At 33.6% G+C, this 17711-nt stretch overlaps 1 protein-coding gene across 6 annotated transcripts in view; it reads right to left on the bottom strand.

The window, feature by feature from the left end:
* Positions 1 to 1150: 1150 nt before the first annotated feature.
* The window catches only part of SHOC2 (SHOC2 leucine rich repeat scaffold protein), a 112327-nt gene continuing 95766 nt past the window's right edge, over positions 1151 to 17711 (bottom strand). For 5 of the 6 annotated variants that reach the window (XM_027112565.1, XM_027112567.1, XM_027112564.1 and 2 more), the window contains 6 exons: positions 16109 to 16239; positions 11662 to 11850; positions 7278 to 7400; positions 5195 to 5332; positions 4756 to 4873; positions 1151 to 3254 (listed from right to left, as the gene is read on the bottom strand). In XM_027112565.1, coding sequence (XP_026968366.1) covers positions 3046 to 3254; positions 4756 to 4873; positions 5195 to 5332; positions 7278 to 7400; positions 11662 to 11850; positions 16109 to 16239 — 908 coding nt within the window. In that variant the 3' untranslated portion in view covers positions 1151 to 3045. The remainder of the gene's footprint in view (positions 3255 to 4755; positions 4874 to 5194; positions 5333 to 7277; positions 7401 to 11661; positions 11851 to 16108; positions 16240 to 17711) is intronic. The other variant, XM_027112569.1, reaches the window with a different exon arrangement.

The following is a 17711-nucleotide window of genomic DNA, read 5'->3' as shown; positions in this document are numbered from 1 at the left end:
TGGCCCAACACAACAATTTATAGCCCCCTTTCCATTTCAAAGTGTACCACTTTATACACTTTAACCACGACCCTTTCTTACTGATGAACAATCACAAATTCTGCAAGCTGAAATTTGGACTCACTATTTATACATGGCTTAGCAATAACTGAGATGAAAAGCAAAAGTTACAACAAAAGTTATCAGAGAAAGACTAAATTGTGATGTATAACAGTTTATCTACGTTAAATGATTCAGGCTTTTACAGTGAGATAAATTAGAAATACGCAATTACATTTATAGAGCTCATTTCAATTGTATTATCCACCTTTTACTAAAAGTACAAATAAATATTTTATGTGTATTTTCTCCTCCAAGAGTTTCTATCTTCTATTGTTTTCATATGTATCCGTCAAATCCATAAATTACTTAGCATCTCCCGATTCTTTCTGTATGAAATAATCATTTGGGATTTTAAAAGTATTAAACTACCACAAAAGGATTGTTTGACATTGTCAGTTTGCTACTATATATATTAACAAAAAGCAAAGTTTAGAGCAATGTTTTTACAGTGTAACATTCTATGACATTTTCTATTTACTGAGCCTCACAGAGAAACCAAACCTAAATACTTTAAAAAAATAAAAATAAAGGACAATTGATGGATATGGCAATTCGTCCCACTGCAGTTTTAGGAAAATATTAGTTCATATGTAGTCATTCAACAATATCCCTTACTATACTCAAACTACTTAAATATTAAGTATGATCGCACAGGATAATTGGGAAATTAGAGTCCATTTTAGTTTTGTGTTAGAAGTAATGAAATTCATGAGTTCTTGCAGGGCGGCAGCCATACATGTGACACGTTATATGCATCTTAAAAATATATATATAATTCCTCAGCTATAGATGGTTTGCCTGTTATATCACTTCTACATGTAGGACTGTGATCACTTTGCATTTCTCCTGCAAACTAACATAAATGAGAGTAGGGGGACCAAAATGTTTTAAAAACCATATCTATATTCATTTTTAAGCAACAATACCCATATTTTTTTCAAAAAAAAAAAAGACATTATGTTACTGCCTTTAAAGTTCAAGTTCCATTATCTTAAGATATAAACACACCTGGATATGAGATTTTTAAAAACCACACATACACACAAGCTCTAGGTAGAGCTGTAATAAACAAATTCCTTTTATAAACACAACTTTAACTGAAAAGCCACAGTAGATGGAAAAAAAGAAGAAAGGATATTACTTGGTAAAATCCAGTGACATCTACAATAGTTTTACAGCACATTTAAGCATTCTACGGTTTTATATCTTTACCTGCCTTCCATTTCTTAGTTGCTCCTTTAAAAATTGCCAATTACGTCTACAGGTTGAACCTCAAACTTAGTCCTGATTTTGAGTGCCAGGAAAAGCAAAACAACACTCCAAATTTCTATCTTAATGTTATAACCTTACTTCAAAAATGGTTTTATTTAAACTACAATGCCCATCTAAATGGAAAAAAAAAAGAAAAGAAAACCAAGCAGCAATATGTAATTATACATAATAGTTATTCATTATATGGGAAATGTTTTTTAGGATGATATCTAGAATGCACTTGCTCTGTGAGTCTCTTCAAAAATTAAATCGACTAGACTGACACTATCAAAAGTAAGTATACTGTAATAAGGGGCACACACAATACTGCTAGCCTTAAAAGCAGTAAAGCAAAAGAAAATATACCAAACAGCACATGCATATCTTACAGAACTTCCACTGAACTATCAATGGCTTCTATGCAATGTGCTCTTTTCCATAACTGTATTAACTACCAAAAAAGGAAAGATGAGATTGAAATCAAAGGTACTGAACTGAATTGTCTGAAGCCAGTACTCCACATGTGGGGAAAAGTGCATTTAGTTCAGCAGCAATATAGCACAGTGTGAAGATATTGTGCTTAGACGCAGATATTCCAGAACTGAAAGATGTACAAGGCAAGTCAAGATATAAAACCATAGTACACTGTTAAATAACCTTGAAACATACATATATTGCAGTGTTCAAAGAAAAACATTCATTTCATTGTACAAGGCTAGGGAGAAATCCTTAAAGTTACCTATCGTAGTTTATGATATAATAAATACATATCTATATAGCATTGTATATACATATATAGAATGTGTGTTTATGTGTATCTTTGTCTTTTTTTTTGCCAAATTATTCTGTTAGTTTTTGTGGATCTGCAACTTTCAGGAATGAAAACTCCTTTACACTACAAGTTTCTGTTCCCCCAAACTTAAGAAAAGATATTTATACTAGAAAAGGTCTCAATACCCTCCCCCCAAACCCAAAGACTCACTTCAGATATTTTGCTTCACAATTGATCAGAGAAACATAATTAAAGGAATTCTAGAATTTCTGACTGTATCTTTTCACTTTGCCAGTTGTTTTAACAAGCAAATATCGTTTAATATTTAAATCAGCTGATGCAAATTCTTTAGCAGAGGATATAAACTCTAGATTTCACTGATCAAAACAGAGCAAATCAAAACCAAAAAAAAAAAAAAAATCCAGTGATTTACTCTGACTGTAAACAATATATAAAATTCAAATCTCAAATTTCAAAATAAGTTAAAGAAAAATTATACCTTCAGGGCCTGTAATACTATAAAGATCTGACAATTGGTAAGGGGAAAATATGTATGAAAAGTTGCAACAAAATTGTTTGCCCAGTATTTTTGCTAAGAGAAAGTATATCTAACTATACTACCTCTGGCCCTTAAATTTAATAACTTCATAATTTGTTGGCAAATGTTTTAAGCAAACTGGCATATCATATTACACAACAGACAACATCCATCAAGTTCAGCAAAGAAAACTTATATAAGCCTTTTGTACAGAATTTAAAAAAATCTAAATGGCTATGATTCCTCTATTAGCAGAAACACATAACGCAGTCTTTATAAATCTGCCAAATATATCAATATCTACATAAATAGATACAGATATAGATATGAAACATTAACGGCAGTCTATTTTCGAACAGTGTGTGGGACCAGCAGATTTGTATCAGACCATGGCACGATATGGACCCTGCATCTTTAGGAACTGAATGATGAAAGAAGGACCCCCAGCAACAATCTGAGGTGGAAGATGGCTGAGTGGACAGTTCTCAATACTCATGATTGAAAGCTTGCTGCAAAGAGCCAGCTCAAAGGGAAGGCTATGCAGGTTGGGGTTGTCATTCAAATACAGCTCTTCTAGATTCTCCAGTGTACCTGTTTTAAAAAACAAAATTATTTTTTAAGAAAATTAATTACTATTTAAAAAGTTCAACTGGGCATGATCCTTATCCTGGGTATTATGCATACTGAACACACATTTCCTTTTACTCTCTTCTCTTAGTTTTAAAACTCTACAACTGTGGATCTCAAACGTTCCCGCATATTCACATAAACTGATGTCCAGATCACGCTCTATACTAATTAAATCAGAATCTCTTCCTTTATGGTTAGTTTTCAAGCTTGGAGTTTATTTGAAAAAACATATACTACAACTCCAGAGACTCTGTTTGGGATAGCTTGGCATTCATGTGTATTTTTTCAAAATTCCAGAGGTAAGTTTATTATACAGTCAATGCCTATAATCACTTTCCTCTTGGAGAAAATGTGATAATCTCTCTCAGTAATAAATTTCTCATGTGAAAGGTTTTTATTACTTTGTATAAATCTTTCACTAAGAGAGTTATTACATATTTGACAGTAGGCCAAAAATCAATTTATGTAATCTTTTAAAATTTTTTCTTAGACTGTCTTAGGATACTCATACTTTCTAGGCAAATGTTTCTAGCAATTGCATGAGGCCAGATGGATAAACATACTAGAAATAAAACTGTATAGTTGCCTTATTGTTTCCAATTTTTAAACTTCAAAATTTATAATTATTTGATAGTGGTATGTAGAAAATAAAAAAACAACAGTTACTAGGTAATGGATTTGTTCACATTTAAGATTTTATTTATTATTCAGAGCAACTCTATGAGAAGTTACTACTATCCTTATTTTACAGGTAGGAAACTTGAAGCTTAGGGAGTTTCTGTACCTTATCCAAGCCACAAAACCAATAAGCAGCAGAGCCAGATTTTGAATTGTCTATTTTACTCCAAAACCATTCTTAACCACTAATCTATAGTGCCTCTGAAACAGCATGGTATACAGATGGGAGAATATAATACATGGGATTACTAATTTTAGAATTACTATGTGACCTTAATCAATTAACTCTCTTTGTAAAATGAGGCAATTTACACTGCCTAAAATTTAAGGTGTTTACATTGATAGTATGAAATAATGGATATGAAAACACTTAGAAAATTCTAAAGTACTCTCAAATATTAATATTAATCCAATATTAATATCAATCCTAAAACCTCACAAGGGAAGGTTCTTTTGGCATAGGACACTACTAATTTAATTCAAGCTTGTGTACTTTTAAAATTTGGAAGAAAAATAACTCTTCTAAATTGAGGTTAAATCTACTGAAATATAAGTATGCTAAAACATTGTCAAATATAATATTAACCCTAAAACCCCACGAGGAAACCTAATCAAAACCAACCAACCAACCAACCACTACTGGTGCTCTATAAAAAAATCTTGAGCCTGATGTAACCTGATTAAGATGAAAAAAATAGTAGATTTGTTATATTTATCTGAAATACTGCTTGAACACACAAAAGCAAATTATTACTACAAAGTCAAGTATCCAAAGGGTTCATACCAATTTCCTCAGGAAGATGAGTAAGTAGGTTCTCTCCAAGGCCTAGATGTGTAAGATTGGTAAGGTGACCAATGCCTCTCGGAAGAGTGGTTAATTGGTTGTTTGTCAAGACTAATTTCTAAAAGATTAACAAAATAAAAGACGGTTACATATATATTTCCTATAACTGATGTAAATTTTTAAAAACTACATCTAAACTACTAAACCAATAAAATAAACATAGAAATTAGATTGGATAATATAAGAATCACTAAATAAGCTTTTCTTTCAAAAAATATCATTTGTTAGGAAGACAAAAGCAGATAGGTTACATGAACATAAAATTCAGCCCTAATGCTATAACAGGAAAATCTATTTGGTCCAAGAATAACATGCAATTTGGAATGCATTACAAAAACTTTAATTATATACCTATAAAATCATCAGGATAATGTTTTACCTGTAAATCCTTAAGATAAGCAATTTCATTTGGCAAGGATTCTAATTTGTTCTCCTCTAAATCCAACTCTCTTAACTTCCTAAGGTTTCCAAGACCATGGGGAAGCTTCTTTAGAAGATTGTTTGATAATATCAGAACCTAAAGAGAAATTTTTGATAATGTTTGACAGCTCACAAAACAGAATTATGTATTATTGTGTGGCTTAAAATTTATTAAGCAATGCTAATTTCCTAAACAGCGAATGTTAAGGGTAATGTTTAATTATATAACAAAACATTAAACTTACTATTCTAAAAAAAAATCACCATAGTTATTGGAAACAAAATAGTTTAAGACAAAACTAATAAAAGCAAAAGGAAAGAATTTAATTTTAACTAAATTACAAAAAATATAAAATTATTAACTACTTGCACTAAGATTCATACAGTTAATGGTATTTTGATACTGAATATTTACAAATATGTATCTAATAGGAAACCAATTATTTATTCAAAACTCCTTACGAACCATCATTTAAGGGAGACAATTGACTTCTAAACTGCCCATATCAATCCACTACAGTTATTATTTGTAGAAAATTTATTACATTGCAAGGCATCCTGAAATATCCTGAAGAAGGAAAAAAAAAAGGTTGAAGAAGATAACAGTCCTTATTCTCCGAGAAGTTACAATGGGGGAGGGTTAGGTGGGGAAACAATACTGGGTACAGGGATAGTGAAAAGAGCACTAAATGAAAAGATCTATATAAAGTTCTGGCTAATTTTTTATGCCCACTTATTTCTCCCAAAGTTATACTACACATAATGAAGTAAACATATTCAGTAAGACCAAGAAATGATATCATTTATTGAGCTATCATTTACTGAGTTTACTACTATTTGCATTGTACTATACTAAATGAGAAATGTGCATTATTGCATTTAATCCTAACTAAAACTTTATGAGGAGAATACTATCATCCCCATTTCACAGCTGAGGAAACTGAAGCTTGGGCATGTTAAATCCATAAATAGAGAGAGTTCAAGTGGAACTGTACCCAGATCTGTTCGGCTTCAAAGCTCCTGCTGTTAACCACTACACCATACTATTTCACCTTACTAAATACAATAATAATAGAGAAATTAGATTTTTTAAAAACATGAATACAGAGGACATTTTTAGAAATGCTTATTTACTATTAGTAAACTTTTTCATCAAAGGGTGAAAATGTTAGTAACTTAGAGGCAGGAGAAATCATCCTTGACTGAGGAGGTGACAGGAAGATGGATCTTTAATTATGAGAAATAATTTTAAAAGAAAAATTTATGGGGATGAGAAGAGAGCATACTAGATATTGGGAACAATAAGACTAAAGGTACAGAGCTAGAAATATGCACACACTGCCAACAAAGAAAATAATCAACTTAGTAAATAAAAGAGGAGGTGGGTATTCAGGACAGAAAAGTAGGTCAGAATTACATGAAGGGTTCTGAATTCCCATCTGAGGACCCCATAATTATTTTAGAGGACAATGGTGCAACATTCTTAAACAGAGCTAAGAAAAAAATATGTTCTAAAAGATGCTAAGTTTTAGAGACCCTTTCTTTCAAAGATACTTTATAGCATTCAAACCTACCAACTTTTAGTGGGCAAGAGTAATTCAAAAGCATTGAGCCCAGATTAAGTCAACACTTCATCATCCTAATAGGGCTGCATGTTTAAGAGAGCACTAACATTTCTTTTCTTTTCTTTTTCTTAACTGATTAAATCTGGACTTTATCTATTTACTTATGGCCATGCTACATGGCATGTGGGATCTTAGTTCCAGACCAGGGATGGAACCCATGCCCCCTGCATTGGAAGCACACGGTTGTAACCACTTGACTGCTAGGGAAGTCCCGAGAGCACTAACATTTCTATTGGGTTGGCCAAAAGGTTCGTTCGGGTTTTTCCGTAACATCTTACAGAAAAACCCGAACGAACTTTTTGGCCAACCCCGGTAATTATGATCTTCACCCACTTAGAAACTGTTTAACTGGAAACTTCACAAGTGAGAAAACTGTGGAAGAGTCTTAAGGAGTTCTAGATGCTCTTTTATACTCACCTCAAGAGAAACAAGACCAGACACATCCTCAGGGATCTTCGTGAGCTGATTTGTAGCTAAATTCAATTCTACCATACTGGTCCAAGTTCCAAAATCCAAGGGAAGTGATGTCAACTGATTGTCCTGACAAAGACAAAAAGAAGCATTCAAGGTAAAACCACAAAAACAAAGCACCAATATGTACCTCCCTATAGAAAGAGATTTCTTAAACAGAAAAAGTCATTCCCTTTTTTGATGTCTAAATATATTGGATGGGCCAAAAAGCACCTTTGGTTTTCTAAGTAAAAATAAAGGACACATTTTTTCATTTTCACCAAGAACTTTATTGAACAACGTATTCACCCTTTTGTTCCACTAAGTTCTGCCATTTTTCAGGCAACTTCATAATTCCATCTTCCCAAAACTTTTTATGTTTTTGAGCAAAGAACTGGTCCAGGTGCCTTTTACAGTCTTCCAGGGAATTGAAAATTTTCCCATTAAGAGAATTCTGTAAAGACCGAAATAAATGGAAACCCAAAGGTGCAATGTCTGGTGAATACAGCAGATTAATCAGAACTTCCCAGCCAAGCTGTAACAGCTTTTGCCTGGTCATCAAAGAAACACGCAGTCCTGCGTTATCCTGATGGAAGATTATGCGTTTTCTGTTGGCTAATTCTAGACGCTTTTCGTCAGGTGCCGCCTTCAGTGGGTCTAACTGCGAGCAGTACTTGTTGGAATTAATCATTTGGTTTTCCAGAAGGAGCTCATAATAGAGGACTCCCTTCCAATCCCACCATATACACAACATCATCTTCTTTGGATGAAGACCAGCCTTTGGTGTGGTTGGTGGTGGTTCATTCTGTTTGCCCCATGATCTCTTCCATTCCACATTGTTGTACACTATCCACTTTTCATCGCCCATCACAATTTGTTTTAAAAAGGGAACATTTTCATTACGTTTCAGTAGAGAATCACATGTGGAAATATGGTCAAGAAGGTTTTTTCGCCTAACTTATGTGGAACCCAAACATCAAAGCGATTAACATAACCAAGCTGGTGTAAATTATTTTCAATGCTTGATTTGGATATTCTGAGTATGTCGGCTATCTCCCGCATAATATAATGTTCATTGTTCTCAATTATTGTTTCAATTTGATCGTTATCAACTTCAACTGGTCTACCTGACCGTGGAGCATCGTCCAGCGAGAAATCTCCAGCATGAAACTTCGCAAACCACTTTTGACACGTTCGATCAGTCACAGCACCTTCTCCATACACTGAACAAATCTTCTTTTTGCATTTCAGTTGCATTTTTACCTTTCTTGAAATAATAAAGCATAATATGCCAAAAATGTTGCTTTTTTCAATATTCTTCTTATTCTTCAATATTAAAATGGCTACACAAAAATTCACCAATTTTGGTAAGTCTTTTTTTAAATGCACAATGATATGACAGCTGTCACATACAATCTAACAAAATTGTTTTGAATGAAGTTAAAGACAACTAAGTGCTACTAAGTGCTAACAAAGCTCTATGCAATTTTTTTTTATCATTTCACTGAAAACAGCAAGCTTTTCCAAGCTAACATATTACAATAACATAACATCCATAAAAATGTTTAACCAAATGGGACTTCCCTGGTGGCGCAGTGGTTAAGAATCTGCCTGCCAATACAGTGGACAAGGGTTCGAGCCCTGGTCCGGGAAGATCCCACATGCCATGGAGCAACTAAGCCCATGTGCCACAACTACTGAGCCTGTGCTCTAGAGCCTGTGAACCACAACTACTGAAGCCTGTGTGCCTAGAGCCCGTGCTCCGCAACAAGAGAAGCCACTGCAATAAGAAGCCTGTGCACAATATCAAAGAGTAGCCCCCGCTCGCCGCAACTAGAGAAAGTCCGTGTGCAGCAACGAAGACCCAGTGCAGCCAAAAATAGATAAATGAATAAATTTATTTTAAAGAAAATGTTTAACCAAATGAATACCTGGACTGCTGTCTAAGCCTCGTATTACAAATTGAACATTCAGAACTAATGCCATTACCACTGGTAAACCTCATATAACCAGACTAGTTAACAGTACATTTTATTTGTTTAAGATTATAAGACTATTTTGAACTTCCACTGGTTCACTTATTATATACTTCCAAACAATTATAAAAGATACATATACTTATGAAGAAGTATACATAGAATTAAAAATTATACAACTAGACTGTAGTTTAAAGAACCACAATTATTCTGAAATGGTTCAAAGACAAAAGGATGTAGTATGATACAATATAAAGAACACTATACCTGAAAGCAGGAAATCTACGCTTTCTGGATTCCTACCTCAGCCATGAATTACTTATGTGGCCAATTATTATTACCTGTGGGCCTAAAGTTTGTTCACTACAAATTAAATCACTGGACAAATCATTTTTCATTTCTTTCCTCCTTTTGCAATAAAATTCCTTTTTCTTATTACAAATGTGAAATTCATTCACTGTACAGAATACAGACAAGTAAAAAGAAACTAAAAATCACCCGTTAGGAAAAAATATTTGCAAATCATCTATCTGACAAGGGATTAATATCCAAAATATATAAAGAACTCATACAACTCAACAGCAAAAAAACCCCCAAACAATCCAATTAAAAAATGAGCACAGGGGCTTCCCTGGTGGCACAGTGGTTGAGAGTCCGCCTGCCGATGCAGGGGACGCGGGTTCGTGCCCCGGTCCGGGAAGATCCCACATGCCGTGGAGTGGCTGGGCCCGTGAGCCATGGCTGCTGAACCTGCGCGTCCGGAGCCTGTGCTCCACAACGGGAGAGGCCACAACAGTGAGAGGCCCGCATACCGCAAAAAAAAAAAAAAATTAGCACAGGATCTGAATAGATATTTTTCCAAAGAAGACATACAGATGGCCAACAGATACATGAAAATGTACTCAATATCACTAATTATCAGGGAAATGCAAATCAAAACCATAATGAGATATCACTTCACTGCTGTCAGAATGGCTATTATCAAAAAGACAAGAAATAACAAGTGTTGGTGAGAATGTGGAGAAAAAGGAATCCTTCTGCACTGTTGGTGGGAATGTAAATCGGTGCAGTCCCAATGGAAAACAGTATGGAGGTTCCTCAAAAAATTAAAAAGAGAATTACCATATGATCCAGCATTTCTACTCCAATGTATTTACCCAAAGAAAACAAAAACACTAACTCAAAAAGAAATATGCACCTTTATGTTCATTGCAACATTATTTACAACAGCCAAGATATGGAAACAACCTAAGTGTCCACCAATGAATCAATGGATAAAGAAGATGTGGTATATATATTCAATGGAATACTATCCAGTCATAAAAAAGTATAAAAACCTTGTTATTTGTGAGGACATGGATGGACTTTGAAGGCATTATGCTAAATGAAATAAGTCAGACAAAGAAAGAAAAATACCATATGATCTCACTTATATGTGGAATCCAAAAAAAACAAACAAGCAACAGCAATAACAAAAACCAAGCTCAGAGAGAAAAAGAACATATTGGTGGTTGCCAGAGGCAGGGGGGTAGAGGGTAGATGAAATGGATGAAGAGAGTCAAAAGTACAGCATGATGATTATAGTTAATAATATTGTATTGCATATTTGAAAGTTGATGAGAGAGTAAATCTTAAAAGTTCTCATTACAAGAAAAAAAAATTCTGTAACTATGTATGGTGATGGATTTTAACTAGACCTACTGCGGTGATCATTTAACAATATATACAAATACTGAATCATTATGTTGTACATCTGAAACTAATATAATGTTGGAGGTCAATTATACCTCAATAAAAAAGATTAGAAAAAAAGAGATCACCCATAAATAATTCTGATATTCAAAGATAAACATTATATTTTAGTAAACACTGGCTGTATGTATGCATATAAATCTACAGATATTTAATATATAATTGAACACATTAAAAACAGCTTTTAAAAACAATGTGTACAAAGAGAATCTTTACATGCTTAACTTTTTCCTACTTAATAAATTGAGAATATTTCAACTGCTATTTAATATTCTTCTACACTAGAGTATTATTTGTAATTGCTTCATATTATTTCACTGAAGATATAGTACTTTTAAGAAATGAAATCCCTATTAATTTCAATAAGTTGGTACCAGTTAAATGGAAAGCTCTGTAATAAATATCCCTACAACTATGCTTTATGGATATTCATGATTATTCAAACTGCTAAGGATATTGCATGGTTCTAAGCTATTTGTTGTCTAACACAAATTGTCCTGAAGTATCCTTATTATCAGTTTAGATTCTCATCAGCCAGAAACAAGTACCCATTCTGATAAACCATAAATATTAGAAGTACTAGTCATAGTAGTTATTTTCCCCTAATACAAATAGAGGCTCACCTTCATATTCAGCTTACTTAATACTTTTGCTCTGGAGAAAATTCCGAATGGGATTTTGTTGATTCGATTGTGTTCCATGTTGAGGGAATAGATGGTGGAAAACTGAGATGGACCACCTACTGGATATAACTGGAAGCAGTTTCTAGCTAAGGTCAAACTATTCAGTTTCACAAGACTTGATAAAAGACTCTGTAAAAAAAAAAAAATGAAATAAACATAAGAATTAGAACTGTAACAAGACTTATTCTGTAGAGTACAGAGCAGCAGTCCCAAACAAATGCCTCAAAGGGCCTTGCAGGTAACAAATGACAGACCGGTTGGACCGGTTCTGTGATGCCTCATCTAGAGGAAAGTCACTCACTACTCAGCTCTAGCTAACTGTTGCCTTGCAGGAATGTGGAGCCAATGTAGTCAGATTTCCAGACTTTACAAAGAAACAGGAAATTCATTTATTTATATTAAATCTCTTGATTTTTATTCTTTGGCTTTAATTTATTTAAAACAGTCTACAGGGTAAAGAAAATATATCTGTGGGTAAGAGGTGTTTCATGAGTGGCTAGTTTTAGACCTCTATAAAAGCAGAAACATTGGTATCAGACAGTCCTGGGTCTGAGTCCTGACTCTGCCACCTGCTATGTGATCAATCCTATCCAGGTCTTAGTTAAGTACCTATCTCTAAATTATTACTAAGGTTAATATAATGCTTAGCACAGAGTAATGTGTCATTCAGTAATTTAAATGTTCCTTTTAGGAATATTAAATTCAGAAGATAATATACTTCCTCATATTATATATTGCTTTTCCATACAGTAAATTTCTGAGGGAATATACATCTACCAAACAAGTATTTACTTAGCATATAACCCCATATTCCCTCTTATTTCAGTCTCCCACCATGAAACCACAGTGCTAGGTGTTATAAAAGAGTCTCTGCCATTAAGACGACTAAATCCCACTTAAGAGAAATAAAGCACACAGATAGGAAAAAGAAAATAATATATAACTGTATATAATCAGTAATAAAGTATACAGAATAGGCTCTTGCTATTCAAAGTCTGGCTCAAGGAAGAGCAGCATCAGAATCCCCTGAGAGCATGCTAGAAATAAGGACTCTTAGGCCCCACTCCTACAGCATCATAATATGAGTCTTAAGATTCCCAGGTAATCTGTATGCTCATTAATGTCTGAGAAACACTGGTACAGGCTTTAAAGCAGTTTTATATCCTGGCCCTATCTTTTAGTAGCTTGTGACTTTGGGCAAGTTATTTCTCTGAACACTAGTTTTATTCATTTGTAAAATGATGATGCCTTATTTTATAGGCTATAATAGAGTTTTTTTAAAGAAATAAAAATATATAAACAGCTTTACAATACCTCGCATTATAATAAGTGCTCAAATTTTAAGTCACTTCTTTATTTAAATTCAAAGAAAAGAATAAATACTGGAATAACCAGAAAAGCAGGAAGAAGGCTGAGAGTCTGAGAGTGTGCCAGATCTTAAAGGATGAAAAAAAATTTTAAATACTCAGAGAAGCAGAAGAAAATATTCTGGATTGATGTAAAGGCCCAAGCAAGGAGAAAACAAACGTTGTGAGGTGTGTGTTTTAAATAATGTTCTAATTTTGGCTATCCACCATGAGGAAACTGAAGACTTAGTACCTGAAGTGTCAGCTGTGATTTGCAAGGCCCACTGAAGGAAAAAAATAACTATATAATTGAAGTTATAATTAGTGAAGTGAACTGAAACTTGTCCTTTATGATGAACATGAATAAGCTACTCAACATTTGTCAACTGCTATACACAGAAAAAAGAAAGAATAGAGAAAGAGAAAACTTTCATGGCAGTCAATTCAGGGAAAATGTCTACATCCTACTCCACTGTAAATAAAGGAGTTCTATTGAGTCTCATGGCAAAAATGTTATTTTTATTATTCTTAGAGCTGACTTCCTTTATTGAATTGATATTCTTTTATGAAAAAATGTTAACACCTGAGGATATTTGAAAAGGGGCAACAAGAATGCAGCTCTCCAACCTTTCCATTCTTAGGTCATGCTATGAAGCTTTGGGGTTGCTTATCATTGCTTTAGAGTCAGGCACATCTGGGTTCCCATCTCACATCTTCTACTTACCAGCCTTGTGATCTTTGGTGAATTAATTAGATAATATATCTCTCACCATATTTCCAGAAAAAATATTTAAGCGTGACAAATTTGGCCAAAAACATGACTTTTCTTAAGTCTTATTTCCCTATTTGATGAGACTACCCCAATAACTAGTAGGATTATAGTGAAGATGTAAATGGAATAATACATGTAGAGCTCCTAGCCTTATGCCTTGAGTATATGTGCTTAAATTCATTAAGTTCTTTCTCCTTTTGTGTTTATGTCTACATTAAAACTAGTCCATTTTCAGACAGTCTTCAAATGGAAAAGTAGTCATTTTGCCAGCTCTGATTTCAGCAATATAATGCGCCCCCAGTGAAAACCACTTTCCTGATTTTTCTTGCCAGCTTGAACGTCTAAGTGCTGTTTAATGGATTTTATTATTTTTCTTATTGTGATTATAAACGCAGATAATTACACATTTGCATTAAGAATACACTACTTCCAAAGCACATAGACTACTTTTAAATAAAACAATGTTTTCCAATATTTGAACAAGGCCAATCAAGGATTTCCCCCATAGCTTCTCTATCTGAAAACAGGCCTGTTTAAATACACATACACCCTTTCTTCCACAGCCAGACTGAAGAGAGCTGTCTTCTTTATAATTCTCTTATCAAAAATAAATCCTAACTTATTTCAGTAACAAAATATTATATACTTAGCACGTGTCTTTATCCTAAGAGGTTTCCAATAACTATGTTTCCCTTCAGTAACAATAAGACTGGATATATAAATAAATATTAAAATTTCTCACTTGATGAAACTTGATATACACCCAGTCTTTATATTTAGGCATATTGACATTGTAAAAGCAGTCAGTCTTACTTAAGCTCACAAATCACATCCTAAAAAAATCCCAACAAGGTCTAATTAATATGCTAATTATTTCCCTTATTATGGATATGAATTACTGTTAAAAAGAGGATGACATTAAACAGTAGAACCTCACCCATTCTGATCACTGTAAATTACCAACATCACAGAAATTAAAAAATCCAAACAGTCTAGCTGTCAGGGCGATATCTACAATCTGTGGATTCTAATCCTTATCCCACTTAAACTACTACTAACAATAGTACTCTTTTGACACAGGTGATATACTGTCATAGTAGTTTTAGTGAACTGGTCCAGACTAGAAACTACAATCCTGGGAAACTCATTTTTGTACTCTGACCAAGTTTTTTCTGAAAACGCAAGCATCTAGATTAATAGGAACCGAATTAATAGGTGCTACTTTATTTCTGTATGCCTAAGAAACAAATTAATTAAATAAATTTATTTGATAAAATAATTGCTACAAACCTAGAGCCTCACCTACTCAAATTGTTCATTATAAATCAAAGCATATATCTGAAAAACATTCATCCAAAGCACCTTTATTCTTAATTCAAATACACACACACACACACACACACCCAGATGGGAAAATTAGTAATAATCTAAACATAATAGGCCTACTTATATAGTTTTAATTATTAGAGAAAAAAGACTTTGCAAAGTTCAATCAATAACTCCACAATTCCATTCTTTTGCTTGTTAGAATACTACAGTAAGATATTATGCTTGAATAACTACAAGCAAACTTACTAGTTGTTGGGTATGCTAAAACAGCAGGTAGCAAAAGAAGAAATGGCAAGAGTAAAAAATAATAAAGTTGAGAAAAACAATTTAAAAAAGAATATTGCATCTTGCCCAATTAATCTCTACGCAAAAGTGAAAATATTTTTCTAACAGAACCAACAAAACCCAAATTTAAAATAATGTGTTAAAAAAATAGCAGATTCTGGTGACTGGTATTGCTAAACAGGCTTTAATGTTATTGTATAAGCAGGGCAATAATTTGGGTCACAGGCATGTTGCAGCTCATATTAATCTGGATAATAAGTAGTGTATTCTATATAGTCATTCTTTTATCATCTTTCTACAATACCTTTTTTCTTTTATTACTGAACTGGGTGGGGTAGCTGAGTTTTAAAACCAGCTATACAACCTCTCCTCAATGGCTTTTATTGTCAAGTCCCAAATGACATGAGAAAGATTTACATGGTACTAAAGCGGAAAGTAGAACACTGATTTTCCACCTTCCTTTCTGTTCCTATAATCATATCTACTCTTTCTTTTTCGGAATTTTTATCTTAGTGGTGGGCTATATGTCCATAGCATACCCATTATTTAAGCAATTTCAATCATCATATTATTTACCCAGCTGTAAAGACTGACTAGTTTTCCCTTCATTATCTTACAGGCTTGTTTCAAGAGTTTACCGTAATCCACTTCTTACCTCTGGTAAAGTAGAAATGTTATTGTTCTCTAAATTTAATTCTTCAAGTGCACTGCATTTTGCCAATGATCTGGGTATTGCTGACAGTCTGTTATATCTCAGACCAAGACGACTTAAACTGGACAGGTTTCCTGTGAACACACAAAAAAAGGGAATTTCTTTTAATCCGATGAGCCTGTCACTGTCCCAGGCTATCAAGCAGTATTTATGAATTACTTTGAAGCACTATTTCAGCAAGATCCTTAACTTTTTGTACCAAGAAACTGCACACTACACTCTATCAATTAGGATGAAACTGAAACCACTTTCGTGCCCTCTTAGAGAAATAATGAAATACACAGCTATAAGTCAATTTTTAAAATCAATTATTGGAAAGTATTGTCATACTTTAATAAAAAAATAACCTTTAGATAAGGCCTAATTGAATAACATCAAAGTAGTAAATATTTTAAATTTATAATAGTTAATCCCATTTGTATCTATGTGATGGTGATCCAATATAGAACAAGTGGCTATATATAAAAATGTACATGAAATTTTGAAGAAAAAATTTTCAAATTTCTAAAATGGTATTATTTAAAATATAAGATGCACAACTATTTTGTGAGATCAGAAAGGTTCAATATTTTCCATGAATTTAAATATAAACATTCCAAAATTTCTCTAAAAAGTTGACCTGATGGTAAAAAAATTTCTCAAAGTAATTTTTTACAAACAAAAGTGAAAGTTATAGTCTCTCTTATTATCTAAACATATCCAGCTTGAGCATATTAGCCACTATTGAATAACTAAAATAAGCAAAGCATAAAAATAGACATTTTCTACTTTTATTGCTAAGACCCATGGCAAGCTACATGTAAGCTACATGGATGAATATGATGATATCTGCTATCATAGAAGGTTTAAATCAAATTTAATTTCCCAAATATACATCAGAAAATAAGTTCATTTTGATAGCAAAAAAGATAAGAGTAATGAGAATTTAGTTCAATGTATTTCTTTGCCATGACTGGTTAATTTATTTTCTGATTCCACATTGCAATTGTTGCTATAACATTTTTAGTTGGGCTAGGTTAAAATGTTAAATGTAGCCTCTAGTTTTAAATTAAACAGTATTACCAGTATTAGAAATTATAGGCATACTTCATTTTACTGTACTTTGCTTTATTGTGCTTCACAGATACTGCGACTTTATGTATTGAAGGTCTGTGGCAACCGTGCATTGAACAAGTCTATTGGTGCCATTCTCCAACATCATTTGCTCACTTAATGTCTCTGTGTCCCATTTTAGTAATTCTTGCTATATTTCAAACTTTTCCATTATTATTATACTTGTTATGGTGATCTATGACCAGTGATCTTTGTTTTTGTTTTTGTTTTTGCGGTACGCAGGCCTCTCACTGCTGTGGCCTCTCCTATTGCGGAGCACAGGCTCCGGATGCGCAAGCCCAGCGGCCATGGCTCACGGGCCCAGCTGCTCCGTGGCATGTGGGATCCTCCTGGACCGGGGCACGAACCCGTGTCCCCTGCATCGGCAGGCGGACTTTCAACCACTGCGCCACCAGGGAAGCCTGACCAGTGGTCTTTGATGTTACTAGTATAA

The sequence above is a fragment of the Aethalodelphis obliquidens genome, unplaced genomic scaffold (genome assembly GCF_003676395.1).
Source record: "Aethalodelphis obliquidens isolate GAN/ISIS:26980383/991018 unplaced genomic scaffold, ASM367639v1 scaffold11, whole genome shotgun sequence".
Lineage (NCBI taxonomy): Eukaryota > Metazoa > Chordata > Mammalia > Artiodactyla > Delphinidae > Aethalodelphis > Aethalodelphis obliquidens.
The sequence above is the reverse complement of the archived record's forward strand: the minus strand, read 5'-3'. Positions and strand labels throughout refer to the sequence as shown.